Source organism: Emydura macquarii, unplaced genomic scaffold (genome assembly GCF_026122565.2).
Source record: "Emydura macquarii macquarii isolate MOO-44397 ecotype Brisbane River unplaced genomic scaffold, CSIRO-AGI_Emac_v2 contig_3108, whole genome shotgun sequence".
Classification (NCBI taxonomy): domain Eukaryota; kingdom Metazoa; phylum Chordata; order Testudines; family Chelidae; genus Emydura; species Emydura macquarii.
Genome location: NW_027133245.1, coordinates 3,568,633 through 3,586,226, shown reverse-complemented (window position 1 = coordinate 3,586,226; position 17,594 = coordinate 3,568,633). Strand labels below are relative to the sequence as shown.

General features: G+C 38.9%; 1 protein-coding gene across 3 annotated transcripts in view; it reads left to right on the top strand.

Annotated features, from left to right (window-relative positions):
- The window catches only part of MSR1 (macrophage scavenger receptor 1), a 75,024-nt gene that overhangs the window by 44,654 nt on the left and 12,776 nt on the right, over positions 1-17,594 (top strand). For 2 of the 3 annotated variants that reach the window (XM_067530532.1, XM_067530531.1), the window contains 4 exons: positions 928-1,114; positions 3,613-3,693; positions 8,496-8,576; positions 14,017-14,070. In XM_067530532.1, coding sequence (XP_067386633.1) covers positions 928-1,114; positions 3,613-3,693; positions 8,496-8,576; positions 14,017-14,070 — 403 coding nt within the window. The remainder of the gene's footprint in view (positions 1-927; positions 1,115-3,612; positions 3,694-8,495; positions 8,577-14,016; positions 14,071-17,594) is intronic. The other variant, XM_067530533.1, reaches the window with a different exon arrangement.

Sequence of the window (17,594 nt, the reverse complement as noted above, 5' to 3'; positions counted from 1 at the left end):
CAAAGCAGACGAGGATCATCAGGACACAGAGGTTATACACTGCAATTTAAAAAAAAAACAGCTGGCCTATGCTGGTTGGCCCATGCCAACTTACTTGGGCTCGGGCTAAGGGGCTGTTTAACTGTGGGATAGACATTCGGGCTTAGGCTTGAGACGAGGCTCCAGGGCCCTGTGAGGTGGGAGGGTCCCAGAGCTTGGGCTGCAGTCCGAGCTCTAATGTCTACACCTCAATTAAACATCCCCTTAACCTGAGCCCCTTTGCCCAAATCAGCTGGCTTGGGCTGGCCGCAGGTGTTTAAGTGCGGTGTAGACATCACCGGAGACTCCCTTTTTCCCAAAATGCCCTCTCCATAGAGGGCAGAATAGGAATGGCATAGGGGTGCTCTGCTATAAAAAAAACCCAAACAAAAACAACCTACTCCCCATGAGTGAGGCTGGAAGAGCTGACCCCTAGATTTAGGTAGCATTTTGAGAAACAGACTTCAATGGGGGCAGAGTAATGCCAATGTTGAGCACTTCTGAAAATCCCACCCAAATTGCATTGTGTATCTTGACCACCTCTGTGAAGTTGTAAATAATCTGACATAGTCTATTAAGCATTAATAAATTGAACAACACTGTATTTGCACAAGAAATCCTGAACTGCCAGAAAATATTATTTGAGTTCTAATGCATTTTAATAGCTTAATATCAGTAAGGGGTACAAACTTATGAAGCCTTTCTCATAGGAGTAGTCTTTATTCACTGGTGTAACTGCTTTATTTCCAGGAGGATTCTTTTCTCACTTTTATTTACCATGTCTAGCCTAAACAAGTTAAAAAAAAGAATTAATGGGATTACTCAAATGAGTAAAGTCTGTTCATGTTTACAGGAATGGACTGTCAGTGTTAGAATAAAATATCTAATGACGCTAATGTATTTTTATAGGCTATCACAAACCTGTGGGATCATTGGTACAACACATCAGCAACCGTTGTTACCATAAAAGAACAACAAAGCAATCTGGAACAGGAAATTAAAGGCAAAGTGAAACTTTTGGGTAATATCACAAATGACCTCAGATTAAAAGACTGGGAGCACTCGGTAGCATTAAGGAATATTACGTTATTGCAAGGTAATTTCTAGTGGCTCTCGGAATGATAATATGTTAAACAAATATTAAAAAGCTATCATAAATGGCAAGAAAGGACAGGGATCAGAGAGATAAGGGAATCTATCAGTGAATCTATTGATCTTGTACATGGTAAACAGAGGACATTTTTCTCCAGCAATATCGATTGCCATTGATCCCAATCCTGCAAACACTTATTCATGAACTTATTGTTATGCTCATTTGTGTTTTCAGGCTCAAGTAGGTAATAATTATTAGCAAGATTAGAATATCTGTAGCAAAACAGAACAATGCTCCATCTATTCCAGTATCCTGACTCCAGCAGTAGCCTATGATGGATACTTCCTATTTGCCTAATGAGACCGTGCTACCTCATGGGGGTAAATTCATTCCTAACCCTAGCTGGTGAATCCTGAAGCTTGAGCATTGCTAAGCCTAAAGCTGATTCATGAGATGTTATTGTTTATATCAATGTCTACTTCTTTTGTGAATCTCACAGATTAGCCACTGTGTTACTCCAGCCTTACGTCTGTGTAAATCCTTTGATTTCAATGGAGTTATACCCAGGAAAAGCTGGAACATCACAGTGCTGAGTCAGGCTCATAGATTGCTGAAGGCCAGCTCCAGCATTGAAAACTTCATGCGCTCACTCCTGAAACTTGGCAGACACCCTTTGACTTCAGTGGAGATCCACCAACATACACCTCAATGCAGGATTGTGACCCTAAATCACTTCCTTTCTGTCTCTACTTGCCAAGTGAAATAAATGTCCAGGGCTGCCTGGATTCTTTTTTCTCAATTTTATACTTGATTAAGCATTTTTCAGCGAGCATTGGTCTTGAAAAATTGAAAATTATACAATTAAATTTGTTTCTAGTTTGATTGTTCTTGAGAGACAATTAATGTGAAAAAGCTAGAAAAAAAATTATCAAGAAGTGAATGAAAGCATGATCAAATAACAAGCAGAAAAAATAGACAGTTTTTCCAGACTATTTGCTCATAATGAGATCAAACTCTTTTTTGTTTTTCAAATTCTCATTTAAACCAAAGGATAAATACTTTAAATGTTTTTTTACAAAAATCTAAATCTCTATTTCATGTTTTAGCGACATAAGCCAAAACACCTATTATGCTGGAACACTATACAATGGTGTACCCATCTAGTGGTAATGTTTAGAATTGCAAATGTTTTGCATTGCTCTGGTTGGTTATGTCATGTGACTTAACAAGGTTCAGCAAAGATGCTGATACTCTTAGAGCAGTGGCTCTCAACCTTTCCAGACTACTGCACCCCCTTCAGGAGACTGATTTGTCTTGTGTACCCCCAAGTTTCACCTCACTTGAAAACTATTTGCTTATAAAATCAGACATAAAAATACAAAAGTGTCACAGCACACTATTACTGAAAATTTGCTCACTTTCTCATTTTTACCGTAAAATTATAAGACACATCAAAATTGGAATATAAATATTCTACTTACATTTCAGTGTATAGTAAATAGAGCAGTATAAACAAATCATTGTTTGTATGAAATTTTAGTTTGTTCTGACTTCACTAGTGCTTTTTATGTAGCCTGTTGTAAAACTAGGCAAAGAGCTAGATGAGTTGATGTACCCCCTGGAAGACCTCTGCGTCCCCCCAGAGGTACATGTACCCCTGGTTGAGAGCCACTGTGTTAGAGAATTAAATATATGAGACTGGTTCTTACAGGGACCAGTGTGAGAATGTGCATTTGATGTTGCACACTGCAGAGTCACTATAGCAAACTGCAAGATTAATTTAGTCTTTAAATATAGAGAAAATAAACCTAAACAGAAGTGAGGGTATATGTATATTATGGAGCAACACATATAAATTCGCTCATGCAGTTAAGAGTTACACAAATATCTGTTTTACACTGAAAACATATACAAAAGTAATTATCTTTCCCATTCTTTGACAACTGAGCAGTTCATATTTTTAGAAAGAAACCAGAGCATTTATAGTGGAGTAAAATGTGTTTTAAAGATCGTATAATTGCTTTTCTCTATTTTATTATATCCTCTGTATTGAATGCTTTAGGCATCCTTTTAATAAATACATTCTTATATGTTGCTTTGAGGATTGCTATGACAGTGCATTTTTTCATTCAATGGCATAAAGCAGCTCTACTGTTTCATTTTCATCCTCTTTCCTCTCCCCTCCTCCCCCCTGCTTTAATTCCTTTCCTCTGAATTCTACCAAAACATGACCTTCTGTGTTTCAGGCATTAAGGTTTAGAACCTCCAACCTCTAGGTCTGTGGTTCAGGGTCCTAGATGGAGCTAGACTTAGTTTTCTATCACTGGCCTGCAGTTTTCTATCACTTGCATAACTATCAATGTTATGGTGGTTGAGCCACCACTATGACAGATTGAGCTTTTTCTGAATGCTGCTAATGAAAAACTATAGGTCTATACTTTCACATGTGTAATGAATACATGGTTTACAGTAACTGTGTGTCTTGTCCAATTCTTTTAAAGGTCCTCCTGGGCCTAAAGGAGAGAAAGGTGATAAAGGTATCAGAGGAGATCAAGGAGTAGCAGGAATTCACGGACTAAGAGGTATGTTGGCTGTCATACAATGAATAATATTGGGAACAGGGTGCACATAGTGTATATTCAATAAAGTCAAGTTTAGGATCTTGTGCAGAGCCAGATAAAAGGTTAATTGATCAAATCTAAACCCTACTGTACAGAAAAGATTTGCTTTAAATTCAGAAAATATGATCCAGTCTATATGTGTCTAGTAACTGCATAATAATAACTGGAGCAACCAGGCTGATAACTATGTATTTGTGGTATCTATGAAATATTGAACACTGGACTTTGTTTATTTTTTTGTCTTAGATGAAGACAAATTGAATCTGGTCATTTTAAAAACACAAAAACAAACTAACAAAAATCATCAATAGGCTACAGTGTGTGTGTGTGTGTGTTTAAAAGCAAACCCAACAGATTCAAAGAAATACATTAAATAAATATCAGATCGACTCTAGTTGGATTCTGTTTCTCTAGTAGTATGGCATACTGGAATAGATTTGTTTCAACTCACTGAATGTGAATTTAAATGCCAGTAGAATACAAATTCATTTTCACCTTTGCTGTCAGCCACTGTATGTAGTTTATTTGGAGCAAGTCTTGGTTTTTACCGTTTTTCCATATGCTTTATTTGCTAAAATCTATTGCATAATTGATATACTTTAGAAATTAAGGAAGATAAAGGGAAAGATAATTTCCCTCTCAAAGAATAAGAAAGAGAAGACACTGAATAAAATAACTGGCTCTTAATTCCTCATAAGTATCACAAGAACTCTAGGTAGTGTTTCAAAGCAAGGATTATATACAGGACCATGTGATTTTTACCTGGGATATGGTGTCACGAAGCTAGAAAAAGCTAATTTATTACATGACTAAGGTAACAGTAATAATCTGCCATTGATCTATGACTTCCAATGATGTTCATGGGAGGTCTACTCATAAGTTAAGGATGGTTTTTGACTAAATATGTTTACATGTCAGGGATGAAAACAGCAGTACATTGTAAACTCTTCCAGGATAGGACTGTCTCCTACTCGGTCTGTACAGTCCCTAGCACATTGGGGCCCCATTCTTCGTTGCGCCTTAAGCACTACTGTAATAAACATAATTTATAATAGCAGTGTTAAGATCTATACCAGTGTTTAGTCCATTAAGTTGTTGTCCAGGGATGTTGACTGGTTAATCTCTAACAGGGAGAAGTTGCTTTTTCTCTGGCATTTATGAAAATTGCCTTTATATAGGGAAAACAAAGAGGGAGGATCATTTGAGGAAGATACATCATTAACAAGACAAAAGCAGCCAAAGTCTGTGGATCTTGTATTAATAAAAAGTCAATCCATGAGCCTGGATGTATTAAAAAATATGGGGCAGGTTATCAGAAAATGTAAATTGACATAGCTCTATAAAACCTCAGTGTATCTATGTTGATTTATACCACCTGCGAATTTGGACCTATGTATTCTGTATATTGTACAGGGGACAGATCCTTCACTGATGTTAACTGGCTTAGCTCCATTGACTTCAATAGAACTACATCAATTTATACCAGCTGAACATCTGACCCTAGATACCAATAGCTGAGAATTGTGACGTGGGAAGGATGTAACTCTACATCTCTGAAACACCTCTCAAGACCAAAACTATTTCCTTTTGAAAAAGGTATAAAAGGAATTTAAAATCAGTTGACCTTGTATTGACCAGCCACCAGGAAGAAATTTTTAATCTTTTCTATCTACAAAAAACAGGAAATAAAGTTCAGTTAAACCTCACACACCAGATGACTGACTAGGAATTTGTAATCTAATTTAGTTTATGAATAAAATCTCCTAGGAAGGGGGAAAGCTGGATTGCAGGAACCCATTCTAAACCCAGGTAATCAGGAGACCCAGCAGTGCTAGAAGTTTTTGCAATGTTGAAGAACAGAGTTCCAAACATAAGGCATCCTATACATTTTCCACTTATAAATCGGTGGGAATAAGCTGGTGGTTTGCACAGATAAAAAGCACTAGAAAAGAAGGAAGTTGTGGAGACTGACATGGACATAAATTAATGACTAGAAATGGCAAAGTGCAGTCTGGAATTGTAAACAAGTCTGATATGGCTACTCTTCTGACTGGAATATACAGAGCAGTGAAGTCCTTAAAGGAATTTTCCACACACCAGGAGTGATGAACAGAAGTCAACATCTCCTTTTGTTGAATGAATGCGATTGTTAAAATATTCTATTAAGGTTCATTTACAAACACTTAAGAGACTTTTTTATTGTTTAAAACAAATTGTGGAAGGAGGGAGAGAGGTTGAGAAAGCTTTTCTTAAAAGGTAGAATCAGAATATTAAAATGTCGGAAAATGACAAGTCATAATTTGGGGGAAGGCTTTCAGAGGATTTGAATCCATTCAGCAGAGTTTCCTTAGGTACTGATATATGAAATAATAAAATATAATTATCCGATCAGATACTGGATTGTGTACTTTTTCTACAGCACATCCATCTCTCTTAAGCTTTAGTGGTAAAAGTATGCTACCTAGCCTCTGACAATAAATCCTGATCCAAAGCCCATTGAAGTCAATGGTGTTCCGACAGGTTAATGATCCCCGAGAGTCAATAATGAGTTGATTAATGACTAAATGAATTGTATTATAAAACAACAGGAATAATATAGATTTTTAACTATTTCTAGACTAATACGATAGAATATGAAACAGACAATTACTATACAATATAAACTGAATTTGAAGTGACAGTTAACTGCAAGACACAGAATGATTTTAAACAGACAGTTAACTGCCAGGTACAAACACATTTTAAAAAGACAACAAACAGTTAACTGCAAGTTACAGACTGATAGGGAGAAATGTAACATAGGCAGCTAGCTGCAGAGGAATGTAAAGCTGCAACCCAGACTGACAGTTAACTTCTTACCATCCAGGCGAGAAGGGGACACAGCATAATAAACTTAAAAACTTGAACTCGGCCAGCTAACAAACAATTCGTGCTCGGGGGGTGACACGGAAGCGGGAGAGTCCGGACCAGGTGATCAGGCTGGTAGTTTGGGAAGGCTCTCAGCCAGGGGCTTGGATAAGACCCCTTTTATGGGCTTTGTGCCAGCACCAGATTGGCCGGGGGATACTTGCAATAGGTTTTGTTTCCTGGTTGCTGTTAAGTTTCGTTTCCCATGGTCAGTTAAATTTCATTTCCCATATATGACGTGGGAGCCGAAGGCACAGCCAATCACATAGGCATACCCTAATGAGGTCAAGTCGTGGGTTGACTGTTAGCACCGAATGGGTGGAGGGGGGGCGAGGGGTGGTCATGGCAGAATTGGTGCAGCGACAAATGGAAAGACTCATGGTAGATTGTTCTCACAGTGTCATTCTAGCTCTGGTTAAATCTTAGCATAAAAATTAGCAGGCACTTCAAAAGGCTAATAACTCCGACGAATCACAGTTACAATTTCAGCTAGTTTACACACCCGCATTCACATCAGAGGAAAAGTGCATTTATTGTGAACTCCTGTTTGTAATTTTTACATTCACAATTATTTATGAAGATCTGACAGTGTGCTTGGTACTATATAAAACTGTCTGTGACCTTAAGACTGTCACTTCCTGTGATGTTCTGTTCAGGACACCCAGCACTGCCTCATCAACAGTGAGCTTTACCGGAGATTAGATTGTGTATCAGGTTCCTGCCACCCTAGTCTCTCTATATCACAAGCAAACTCCTCATGAATCTGCCAGTCTAGACCTTGTCTTGTAGGAAACAATCAGTGAACCTCTGTTCCTGAGTTCCCCTAGAGACAGCTCTGCAACTTCCAGTTCCTGTGACACTGTAAATTCTCTGCCTCCAGAGAGACAGTCTACACACCAACTTGTTGGTTTAGTTAGGACTCGCACTTACTTCAGTGTAATAGCACTGAGATGGTTTATATTAAAATGTAGAATAAGTTTATTAACAGAGAAAAATGATTTCAGTGATACTAAGCAAGAGGAAAAAAAGACAGGTATGGTTACATACAAAAGAAAACGAAATATGCTTTCTAGTGACTGAAACTTAATTTTAGCAAGTTACAGTTTTTGCCTAAGCAGGTTTCTCACTTACATTAAGTTACCAGCAACTCCAGCCCCTCTAGAAAGAGGAACCAACATTCACAGGCTGAGAGGGTGCTGTTCCTTGTGTCCACTAAGTGATGGGTAACTCAAAAGCCTTTTTGCTCCCCTTATATTACCAAAGCCAATTGTCTCTGCCTCAAGAGCCAGGAAGGCTTTCTGCATTGCAGGTTCTGTCCCCCCGTGTGATCATTAAACTTCTCTGCTACTTGATGTTAGCTTGATGGCTTTGTTTACCTCATATGTAAATGTATTTTCATTGTCCTCTGCCTGTAGTCAAGCTGGTCAGATGGGTACATTCACATTCCTTTTTCTAGGGCAGCCTGGGTATATGCACTGCCTCCAAAACACATTTAAAGAACATTTTTCCAACACACACACATAACTCCTTGTACACAACCTGTACATACTGCCCACAATGATTTTTGGGACCAGCATGTCACCAGTTTACATATGATACCTCACATGACACCTTTTGGATACATTTTGTGACATCTGTGTGTTGGAGGTAATGAGTGTGTCAGGTCTTCTGTGAAGTACAGTATGATGGGCTCTCTGGTATTTGGCATTGAGGGGCTCTCAAAGTCACACTTCCCAAAGATATTACCCTCTAATGTACATAAATGGAGCTAAATGTCACTGCATCTACTTGCACCAGCAGTGAATTTGTCCTGTAATGTTCAGACTCACACTGATTCATTTCTCTGGTTTTGCTAGGCTTTCCTGGATCCAAAGGGGATGTTGGACCACGAGGTTTTCCTGGAAATACTGGACAAAAAGGATCAAAGGGAATTCAAGGTATAGTGTCCATAGCAAGCAATTAGTAGAGATATAGACAAGACGTTCAAGTTGAGGTGTTTGTCCTGCCTATTTTTTCTGAAATGATCCCAGCAGTTCAGCTGAACTCTTTGATAAGATCAGACCTGATCATTTATCTCAAAAATATATCTCCTCAGGATATATATATGGATCAGGGGGCATACTCCAGCCCTGAGCCATCTGATGTACACCACTCTGGCAGCACAAAGTGGAGGCAAGGCCAGGTTAAACAGCAATTTGGAGATTCCCTCAATGTAGGACCCCTCAATGTAGAACCCCAATGATGTGACCAGGGAAAGCAGTTGTGGCTTTAACTCCTGTGTGTTTCAGTCATCCCCAACTGCTGGAATATTCCTTGGAGTTCACTAGAGCTAGATGCAACTTAGGGCTTGTCTACACAGTGTTTTAGTCCTCACCAGCGATGTGTAAATTCTCGTTCGCACAATCAGGTCATGCATTAACTAGCCCATGTGGGCCCTCCTGGCATGCACTAAACATTCCCTAGCACATGTCAAAGTAATCCTGTTTCAAACAGTACTATGTTAACGTGCACTAGAGAACTTTTAGTGTGCCAGAAGAGCCCACATAGGTCAGTTAGTGTGCTACACATTGGTGTGTACTAGAATTTATACCCCACTGGTGCGGACTAACACATGGTGTAGACAAGCCCTTAGAGCATCTCTGAGACCATTCTAAGTTGTGCCAAGGACAGAATCAGCTCTCAGCTGGCCCTACTTATACAGTGGCATATACCCATTATTTTCCTCACTTCGCTCCTTTCCACACACAGCTCAGATGTAGCTGAGGACTGAACTCAACCTTGTAGGTGCAACATTCTGGGTTATGGTATTGCTTCAGGCCTTGAACATATTTACATTTTATCTCCTTCTAAAATGCAGACATGACGGTGGACCTCCAAAGATCTGGCTTGATTCTTTCTGTTTTGAGTACTTCAGATGCTTACCCAAAAGCTTCTGAAGTCTAATTTTTCCCTTTTTCCACTGTCAGCACCTTTTACACTTTAGTCCAATCAAAGCATTCTGCATTACTTCCCCCTTTCTATAATGACGTGTTCTACTGACTCTTAATTCGATCACTTTTGACGCCTAATAGACAGACCCTGATATCTTAGCTTCTTCTTAGGTGAAAAATGTATACGTTAAAGGAGCACACGCTCTCCTTTAATTTACACTTTCTTTTAACTTCATGCAGATTACACCAACACACTCTCTGACACGTCAAGAGAGAGTGTAGCTAGAGCTAAGGGAGTCTAACAATATACAGTAGTCTGAACATCAAGAAGTCTCTGTGACACCACCTTATTCAGCACCTCTGAATTTAGTCCCATACATTTTTAAAATACTTCTAAGTAGGTTTCTGAACATTTTAAACTCACTCCCAGCTTAAAGGCAGCAGTTTAAAATATTAAACTTTACAGCTGTATCTGGACTGGTGCCTTTAGCGTGAGAAAAAAAGGCTTTTACAGAGCTGGGAAATACAGCTTTAAAAAGTGACTGCATAAGTCTTTTGGAAAGAAAGTCCAAATATGGAATGAAGAAAGGAAAGACATTCTTCTTACTAACACTGAGTGAGAGAACAAACCAAATCCAGCATATCTCGGCAGTACTGTGAATACATTCTGCTGTTATACATTTTAGCTATAGTTTTGTTTCTGAGATACATTTTCCATTCTACAACATGGCTTAAATGACTTATTTTAAGGCTGGGAAAGTGTCTCTTTTATCTAAAACATATAATTAACATTAATTTAATTAATGCCATTAACTCTGAAAAAAATCATTTAAGAAACTTTCCAGATTAGACAGTTTTTCAGTATTTTCTATTGAGCTGTTCACTGTACTAGAATATACATTTCATGGCATTACACTTAATTATATTAATTATGTAAACTATGATGATAAATTAGGTACTGTTTCCTTTACACCAAAAAAAGTCACCGTATAAAAGAAATGACAAATTGAAAGGTGAAGAAAAGGGACATTAGAGAAAAGGGAATTAGAAAAAAAAATGAAGAGGGAGAAAGAAAAAGATTCAGAACATTTTTTTGCCTTTTGAATTATTTTTTAATTTTATTTTAATTTGTTTGGCAGGTTATGACTTTTATTTATACATAAAACTGTATGCACTAGTACACCAAATACCGGTGCAAAACATTATCATATGGACTTCGTTGAGATTGCTGCTCCATAAACATATCCCAGCATGGAGCCAACAGGAAGGTTGCTGAGTGTTCAGCATTTTTGAAAATCATATCACTTATTTAAATGCCTAGAAAGGATTTTGGAGGCTAACTGTAGGTTGCACACTGACCTAGCTCCATTAGATGGTGCTGAATGTGGGCCAGGACCACCGCTGTGCCTTTAACCTGTCCTTCCTGCTTTTTGAGGCTGGCCCAGGAAACACAAGGACTGGGATTGTGCATTTCTTGGATGCAGGTACAAGAGGAGGAGGGCTTCTTGCATTCTGTTACCAACCCCTTGCACTCCTGCTTAGAACCAGCCATAGTCTAGCTTCATTTAGTGAAAGAAGAATTTGTAGTCATAGTTTAATAATGGCCTTTTGCCTTCAAATAAGCAAAAATAGATAGCAAGTGTCGTGTGGTATATGCCATGTGATTGCATTCTTGGATCTCTGATGTACTTCAACTAGTTTGGGGGTCATCTCATCTTTTATATTTTAATTTAGTCTATGCGATGAGCTTGGGGTGTGATTCCCCTGTTCAGGTACACATATCTCATTGAGCTATATCACAAGTATATAGCACAAGTATAATTTAGGGCTGTCAATAAATCGCAGTTAACTCAAGCAATTAATTCAAAACAAATTAATTTGATTAAAAAATTAATAACAGTTTTAATCTCACTGTTAAACAATAACAGAATACCAATTAAAATGTATTATTAATATTTTTTGGATGTTTTCTACAGTATTTGTATGAGGTGGATTGAAAAATACTTTCTTTACCATGAAAGGGCAATTTAGAAATGTAGATTTTTTGTTACATAACTGCACTCAAAAATAAATCCATGTAAAACTTTAGAGCCTACCAGTCCACTCAGTCTTACTTCTTGTTCAGTCAATTGCTAAGACAAACAAGCTTGTTTACATTCACAGGAGATAATGCTGCCCACTTCTTATTTACAATGTGAGAACAGGTGTTTGCATGGCACTTTTTTAGCTGGCATTGCAAGGTATTTACATGCCAGATATGCTAAACATTTGTACGCCCCTTCATGCTTTGACTACCATTCCATAGGACATGCTTCCACGCTGATGACAGGTTCTGCTTGATAATGATCCAAAGAAGTTTGGACTGACGCACATTCATTTTCATCATCTGAGTCAGATGCCACCAACAGAAGGTTGATTTTCTTTTTTGGTGGTTTGTGTTCTGTAGTTTCTGCTTTAGAATATTGCTTTTTTAAGACTTCTGGCAGCATGTTCCATATCTCGTCCCTCTCAGATTTTGGAAGGCACTTCAGATTCTTAAACCTTGGGTTGAGTACTGTAGCTATCTTTAGGTATCTCAAACTGGTAGCTTCTTTGCATTTTGCCAAATCTGCAGTGAAAGTGTTCTTAAATTGAAAAAATGCTGGATCATCATCTGAGACTGCCATAATACAAAATATATGGCAGAATGCAGGTAAAACTGCAGAGCGGGAGACATACAATTCTCCCCCAAGGAGTTCAGTCACAAATGTAATTAACACATTATTTTTTTAACCAGCGTCATCAGCATGGAAGCTTCTCTTGAATTACACTGGAGAGCAACACCAGGAAATCCTTGCTCCCAGACTTTTTTCAAAAGTGCACATCTTGTACTGCCAAGCTGTCTCCCGGACAATACAGGCTCGTATAAAGCCCGTTGTTTTATTAATAGAAAATGATATGCACAAATTCTTTTATCCCAAATGGAGTTTCCCAAACCCTTCAATACAAGCACACTGGTTTTGATAAATCAGTAAAACAATTTTGTTAATTACAAAAGGATAGATTTTAAGTGATTACCAGTTATAAGGCATAAAAGTCAGAAATGGTTACAAAAAATAAAAGTAAAATGTAACTAATGTCTAACTTAAAAAGCAAAGTGAATTCAAAGCAAAGGTCTCTCTCGCTATGTTTCAGCAGTCTTACTGGCTGAATTTCCTTTCAGTCAGGATCCTTCTCCCAGTCCAATGCTGCTTCCTTTTTTCTTCAGGTGTTTTGAATGTCTTGGGTAGATAGAAAGGGAGAGGTCATTTGGGGGTGTCTGCTCTCCATCTTATAGTTCTTTCTCGTCTTTGAGAATCGTCTACAGCTGAGGTTCAGGAGACAGAAAGTGTGTGTGGATGGGAAGCCCTAGCTGTTTCTTTGTCAAGATGTAGATTTTCGCCCACATCCTCTTTTCTGCCAAAGAATGGTCACTTAACCAGGTGATGGTCCATTTGATTTTGTTGACACCTGGTTGAGACACTGGCTAGCCTTTTGTCTCAGGGGAACTGGTTTGTGGTCCCCCCAGACTTGGAACATGTCTTAGTAATACCATACAGAGGAATTTTATAACTTTACATGCAATGTTGCCACACATATTTTACCTGGAGAATAATGATCAGAAAGTTATGACTTTTCAAATGATACCACACAATTTATCATAGTCTTGTGAAAAGGATGAATATAGGAGGTGTAGACATGCAGAATGTAAGGGTCACAGTAGTTCACACTACTGTAAATTTGCACCAATGTAGCTTTATCTGGGTTGCAAATCAAAATGATCTCCACCAATGTGTCATTGTTTTACACCAGTATGTCATGCCTGGTTTTCACTGGTATAGAAAAGCTTGAGTCTACAAACAGCCTGAAAAAATACCTCTATGAGGTGTGAACCATACATTCATCCTAATGAGGTGTTAGTGCAGAAACTTACTGCCATGTCGAGCTCCTCCGCCACCACGTGAGCAGAAGACTCTACTGGAGGAGTTGGGGGAGCCTTTGATGCCACCAACCATTGTGGCTCTGCTGTGGTGGTGTTGTCTGGGTCCTCTCTCCCGCAGTCTCTTGCATTGACAATTAAGTCCTCCTTCTTTGGGACTGACAGCAAACGGCCTAACGAGAGGCAATGGTGGTCTAGAAGAGAGGGAGCTCCAGTCTCTTCTAAAAGGAGTGGTGGTACCATCCTGATAGCTCTGCAGACAGCTTTTGCTGGTGGGATAGTGCCATAGGGGCAAGACCACACTGGATGCTATGTGGAGGGTGCACCTAGGGCACCAGATTGCCTTACTCAAGCCCTGAGAATTGGTAAAAATGTCCTTTTCAGAAACCATCCTTGCTTGCCCCCCCTCAGTGGATTTTTCATATAAATATTGCTACTAATACAAATCTTTTTATCTTTTCCACACACACAATTTATTTACTTTCTTAGGGCCAAAAGGGGAGAAAGGAGACAAAGGGGGAAGAAGCAGCTTGATTGCAATATGTAAGTAACAATTAAATAGTTATTTGCTTAAAAGAGCATTTATTTCCATGTTTTTTTCTTTACTTCACTTGGGTAAGTGTTCTTGTAAGAAAAAGGTGCAGCTGGACTTAACGTGAGCAGGCGATGTGCAGGCTTCTACATGCAAAGCTCTGGCTGTGTAACTTAGTCTTGACCTACAGTGACTCCATTTATCCAATGCACACCCTTTCTGGAACAAAAAAAAGTCGAAGTATGTCCAGCTGTTTTGTGGCTTTAGTGATGAACTCTGAACTCCATTCAGTTGGAGCGTAGGGTGGCAGATCTTAATGGAACTGAACAGAATAGTTTATTACTTTAGTGTTCTGTGTGAAAAAAAAACATCTCTGAGTGTTGACAGAAAGGTCCAATAAAAATAACTGAAAAAAATTAAAACTTGGTTAAGTTAAAATAACATAAAAGCGTAGCATTTTATTCATTATATGGTTTGGCAGCTCCTGCTAAAGAGTAGGTAAGAGTGAGAACTGAAGACATTGTTTCATACCAAAATCATTAGTCTATTTTTGTAAGATTCTTACATTATCCAAACTGCAAACATGCAATTTTTTTTCACCTTGTGTTTGTGAGTTTAAACTACACCTATGGCAGGTCTCTGTGTAGGAAATCATAGCATTTTATTACCAGACTTAGTTTACTTTGAACAAGGGCTCAAACTAGTATTCTCTTTGCTCAAAATAGAGTTGGTCAAATATCAAGTACAAATAATGTGCCAGATCCCATACCATGACAGAAATGTTTTTAAATCACCCCTATACAATGGCCTGTCCTTGGGCCATGTTGGCCCGACAGTGCCGCTTACTGCAATCTGAAGATTAGGAGCGCATGATTAAAAAGGTTTATTGAAATGATATAATCTCAGAAAAAGTCTCAAATGAAATTACTCAAATAGAATTTTATTTAAATGCAGAAGCTTATTTCATCCTTAAGATCAAATACCGATTTCTGTTTCCTTGTAGAAAGCAAGCAGAACTACAGGCACTTTCCTTACTGTCCATTTTTAAACAAAGATAAAATGAGATTCAGTGATAGGACATTTATTTATTTATTTAAAAAAAAAAAAAACCTCCCAAACAGTTTAAAGTAACAAGAGAATAAGAGAAATACAAAATATAAGTTGTGGGTAGTCAATTAAGACCACACATTACACTCAAAAGCATAATGTTAAAGTGATTAAGAGCAGTCTGTACTTCTGTTCCTATTTCAATAACTGTGACTCAAGTGTTAGAATACAATCTGTTTTGAAATATAGCTTCACTCTTCCACTCTAATGCAAACATCAGATATAAACTTGTAATATTGCAGAATACCTCTCTCACCCCCATCTGTTTCTACAAGGATTTCATTTCAAGCACACAGGCAATTTTAAACCTTGCTTGTTTGCCCAGATTGATTATCTTTGTAAAGAATATACCCACTCAGTTAATAACAAACCTCCACAACTAGCTCTTCTTGACAGATTTACTGTACAGGGGATAATTCCCTTATGCCAGATAGCTGGAATCTTTAACCTACAGTCTCAGTAATGGGTCTTGCTCAGTTTATTTTCAGGGTCAGTATTTTCATTATGCAGATTCAGCCGCTATACCCTCTGTTTCTCCTTGGGCTGAGTGCAAGGTGCACTTCTGCCCAAGAAGCCTGGAACTTCTTACCCAATTGGAAATGAAGCCTTTGCAGCTGGTTGAACCAATTCATGTGTCCAGCCAAGCTATGGTTGGGGCAGGATGAGGTTGGCGGTTGAATAAAAGTACATCACTTTTGTGCTCCTCCAGTCCTTGTGTCTCCAGGGAGCTTGATTGTCCGCTGGCATAAATTAGAGGAGTCTTAGTGCTGTTTTAATTCATAGCTGTCTCTAACATCAGCAGGGGCTATTGTGTCAGCAGGAATCACTAGGTCCTGGCTTCTCCTCCTGCGTCCCTACATTTCCTCTATACTAACAGGGGTCAGAAACAGGTGGCAACAATTAGCTCCTTTGTAGGCAGGAATTCCACTGCTGGTATCCTGTTTGTGCCACTCTGATGGTGCAAAACATCATGGTTACAGAGTAACCTGCCGCTTCCTGGTCTCTCTGAGTACATGTCTCATGTGTCAGGCCTCATGCCTTTACCTGTCCTGGGGTGAAATCACACAATTCTTCTACTCTGAGATCAGGCCTTGGGCTGCAGTTCCTTGTGTACCCACAGTTCTTACCCTGCAGGGCCGACTGAGTTCAGTTCAGACACCTGCAGTTCTTCTCTTCAGGAGCCTGTGAGTGGTGGCATCCAGTGACAACACAGTCTTCTGAAAACAAGCTATTGTGCTAATGGTAGGAACAAAACATTGAGAGAAAAGGATTTTAAAACAACAAACAGTCTACATGCATGTCTATCTTACCCAATGGCTTACCATCCTCTGTCCGTACTACCCAGGCCTAACTTCTTCAGACACTCGCAGTGCATTCCGGTGTCTGTCTGGCTCCCTTGAACAACTACCCCACTCTTTCTTCAGAGAGTTCCTTTTTAAATTCCCCCATAGTGTTCCTAGGCCATTTCCTGTCAAGGCATTTGCTCCTTACAACTCAAGTGTTTGCTGTGAAGTGGCTTATCTTGTTTTTCTTTTTCCTTCCTGCTTGTTTTTTCCTGATAGCCTCCCCCCCCCCCCCCCCCCCCCCCGATCTATTCCTACATTAAACAACCCAATAACCAGGCAAACATATGTTAATAAATTATTACATGGCAGCTCCAAGTCCGTCACACAGTGTGGTGCAGGATCCTATCCTCAATTTGGTTTTGGTTTGCATAAGCACTCAGCACTCAGGACTATATGAAACTTTTGGATCTGCAAAACTGGGCTGGCAATCTCAAGTGACCAGCTGCTCTCATAGACCAATCAGAAGCAATCCATAAAGACTGGAAATTTCAGGAAAAAAGCCTGTTCTTTTGCAAATAGAGCCAAAGTTGATCTGGAAATTGTGAGAGATCAACCTTTGCCCTTGGAATTTTATTGCTTCCATTCTAATATCAGCCAGAACCCAGAAATGCAAAGCTTTAAAAAAACAAAAAAAATTAAATTTAACTAACATACCTGAAACTTCCAAAAAAAAGTTCAATTCAAATTTGGAGGAAAGGTTCTTGGGGGAGGGACAGGAAAGTGCTGTAGACAGCTTTGTTTGCCCATCCTTAATGCAGGCTAGTGTATGATTAGGCTAAGAAGTGACTGTTCAGTATGACATGGACATTTAAATTGTAACTTGGAAGTTGGAAGCAAAAACACTGAAAATGTAGAATTCTAACCAAGGTCATTTGGGGAAAAAAAAGCCAAGAGAAAGAGGTGACCTCTGACATTAGCTAATGCAGTACACCTGTTACCAGATAACAAATCAAGGTGTCACAATCTGAGTTGAGCAGTAGAGTAGACATTACTAATAAAGGGGGAGGAGGGTGGCATGTGAGCAAAAGAGACTGAACAGAGTTCATTGCAGAGGGCAGAAGCCATCAAAAGAGGGCAGGACA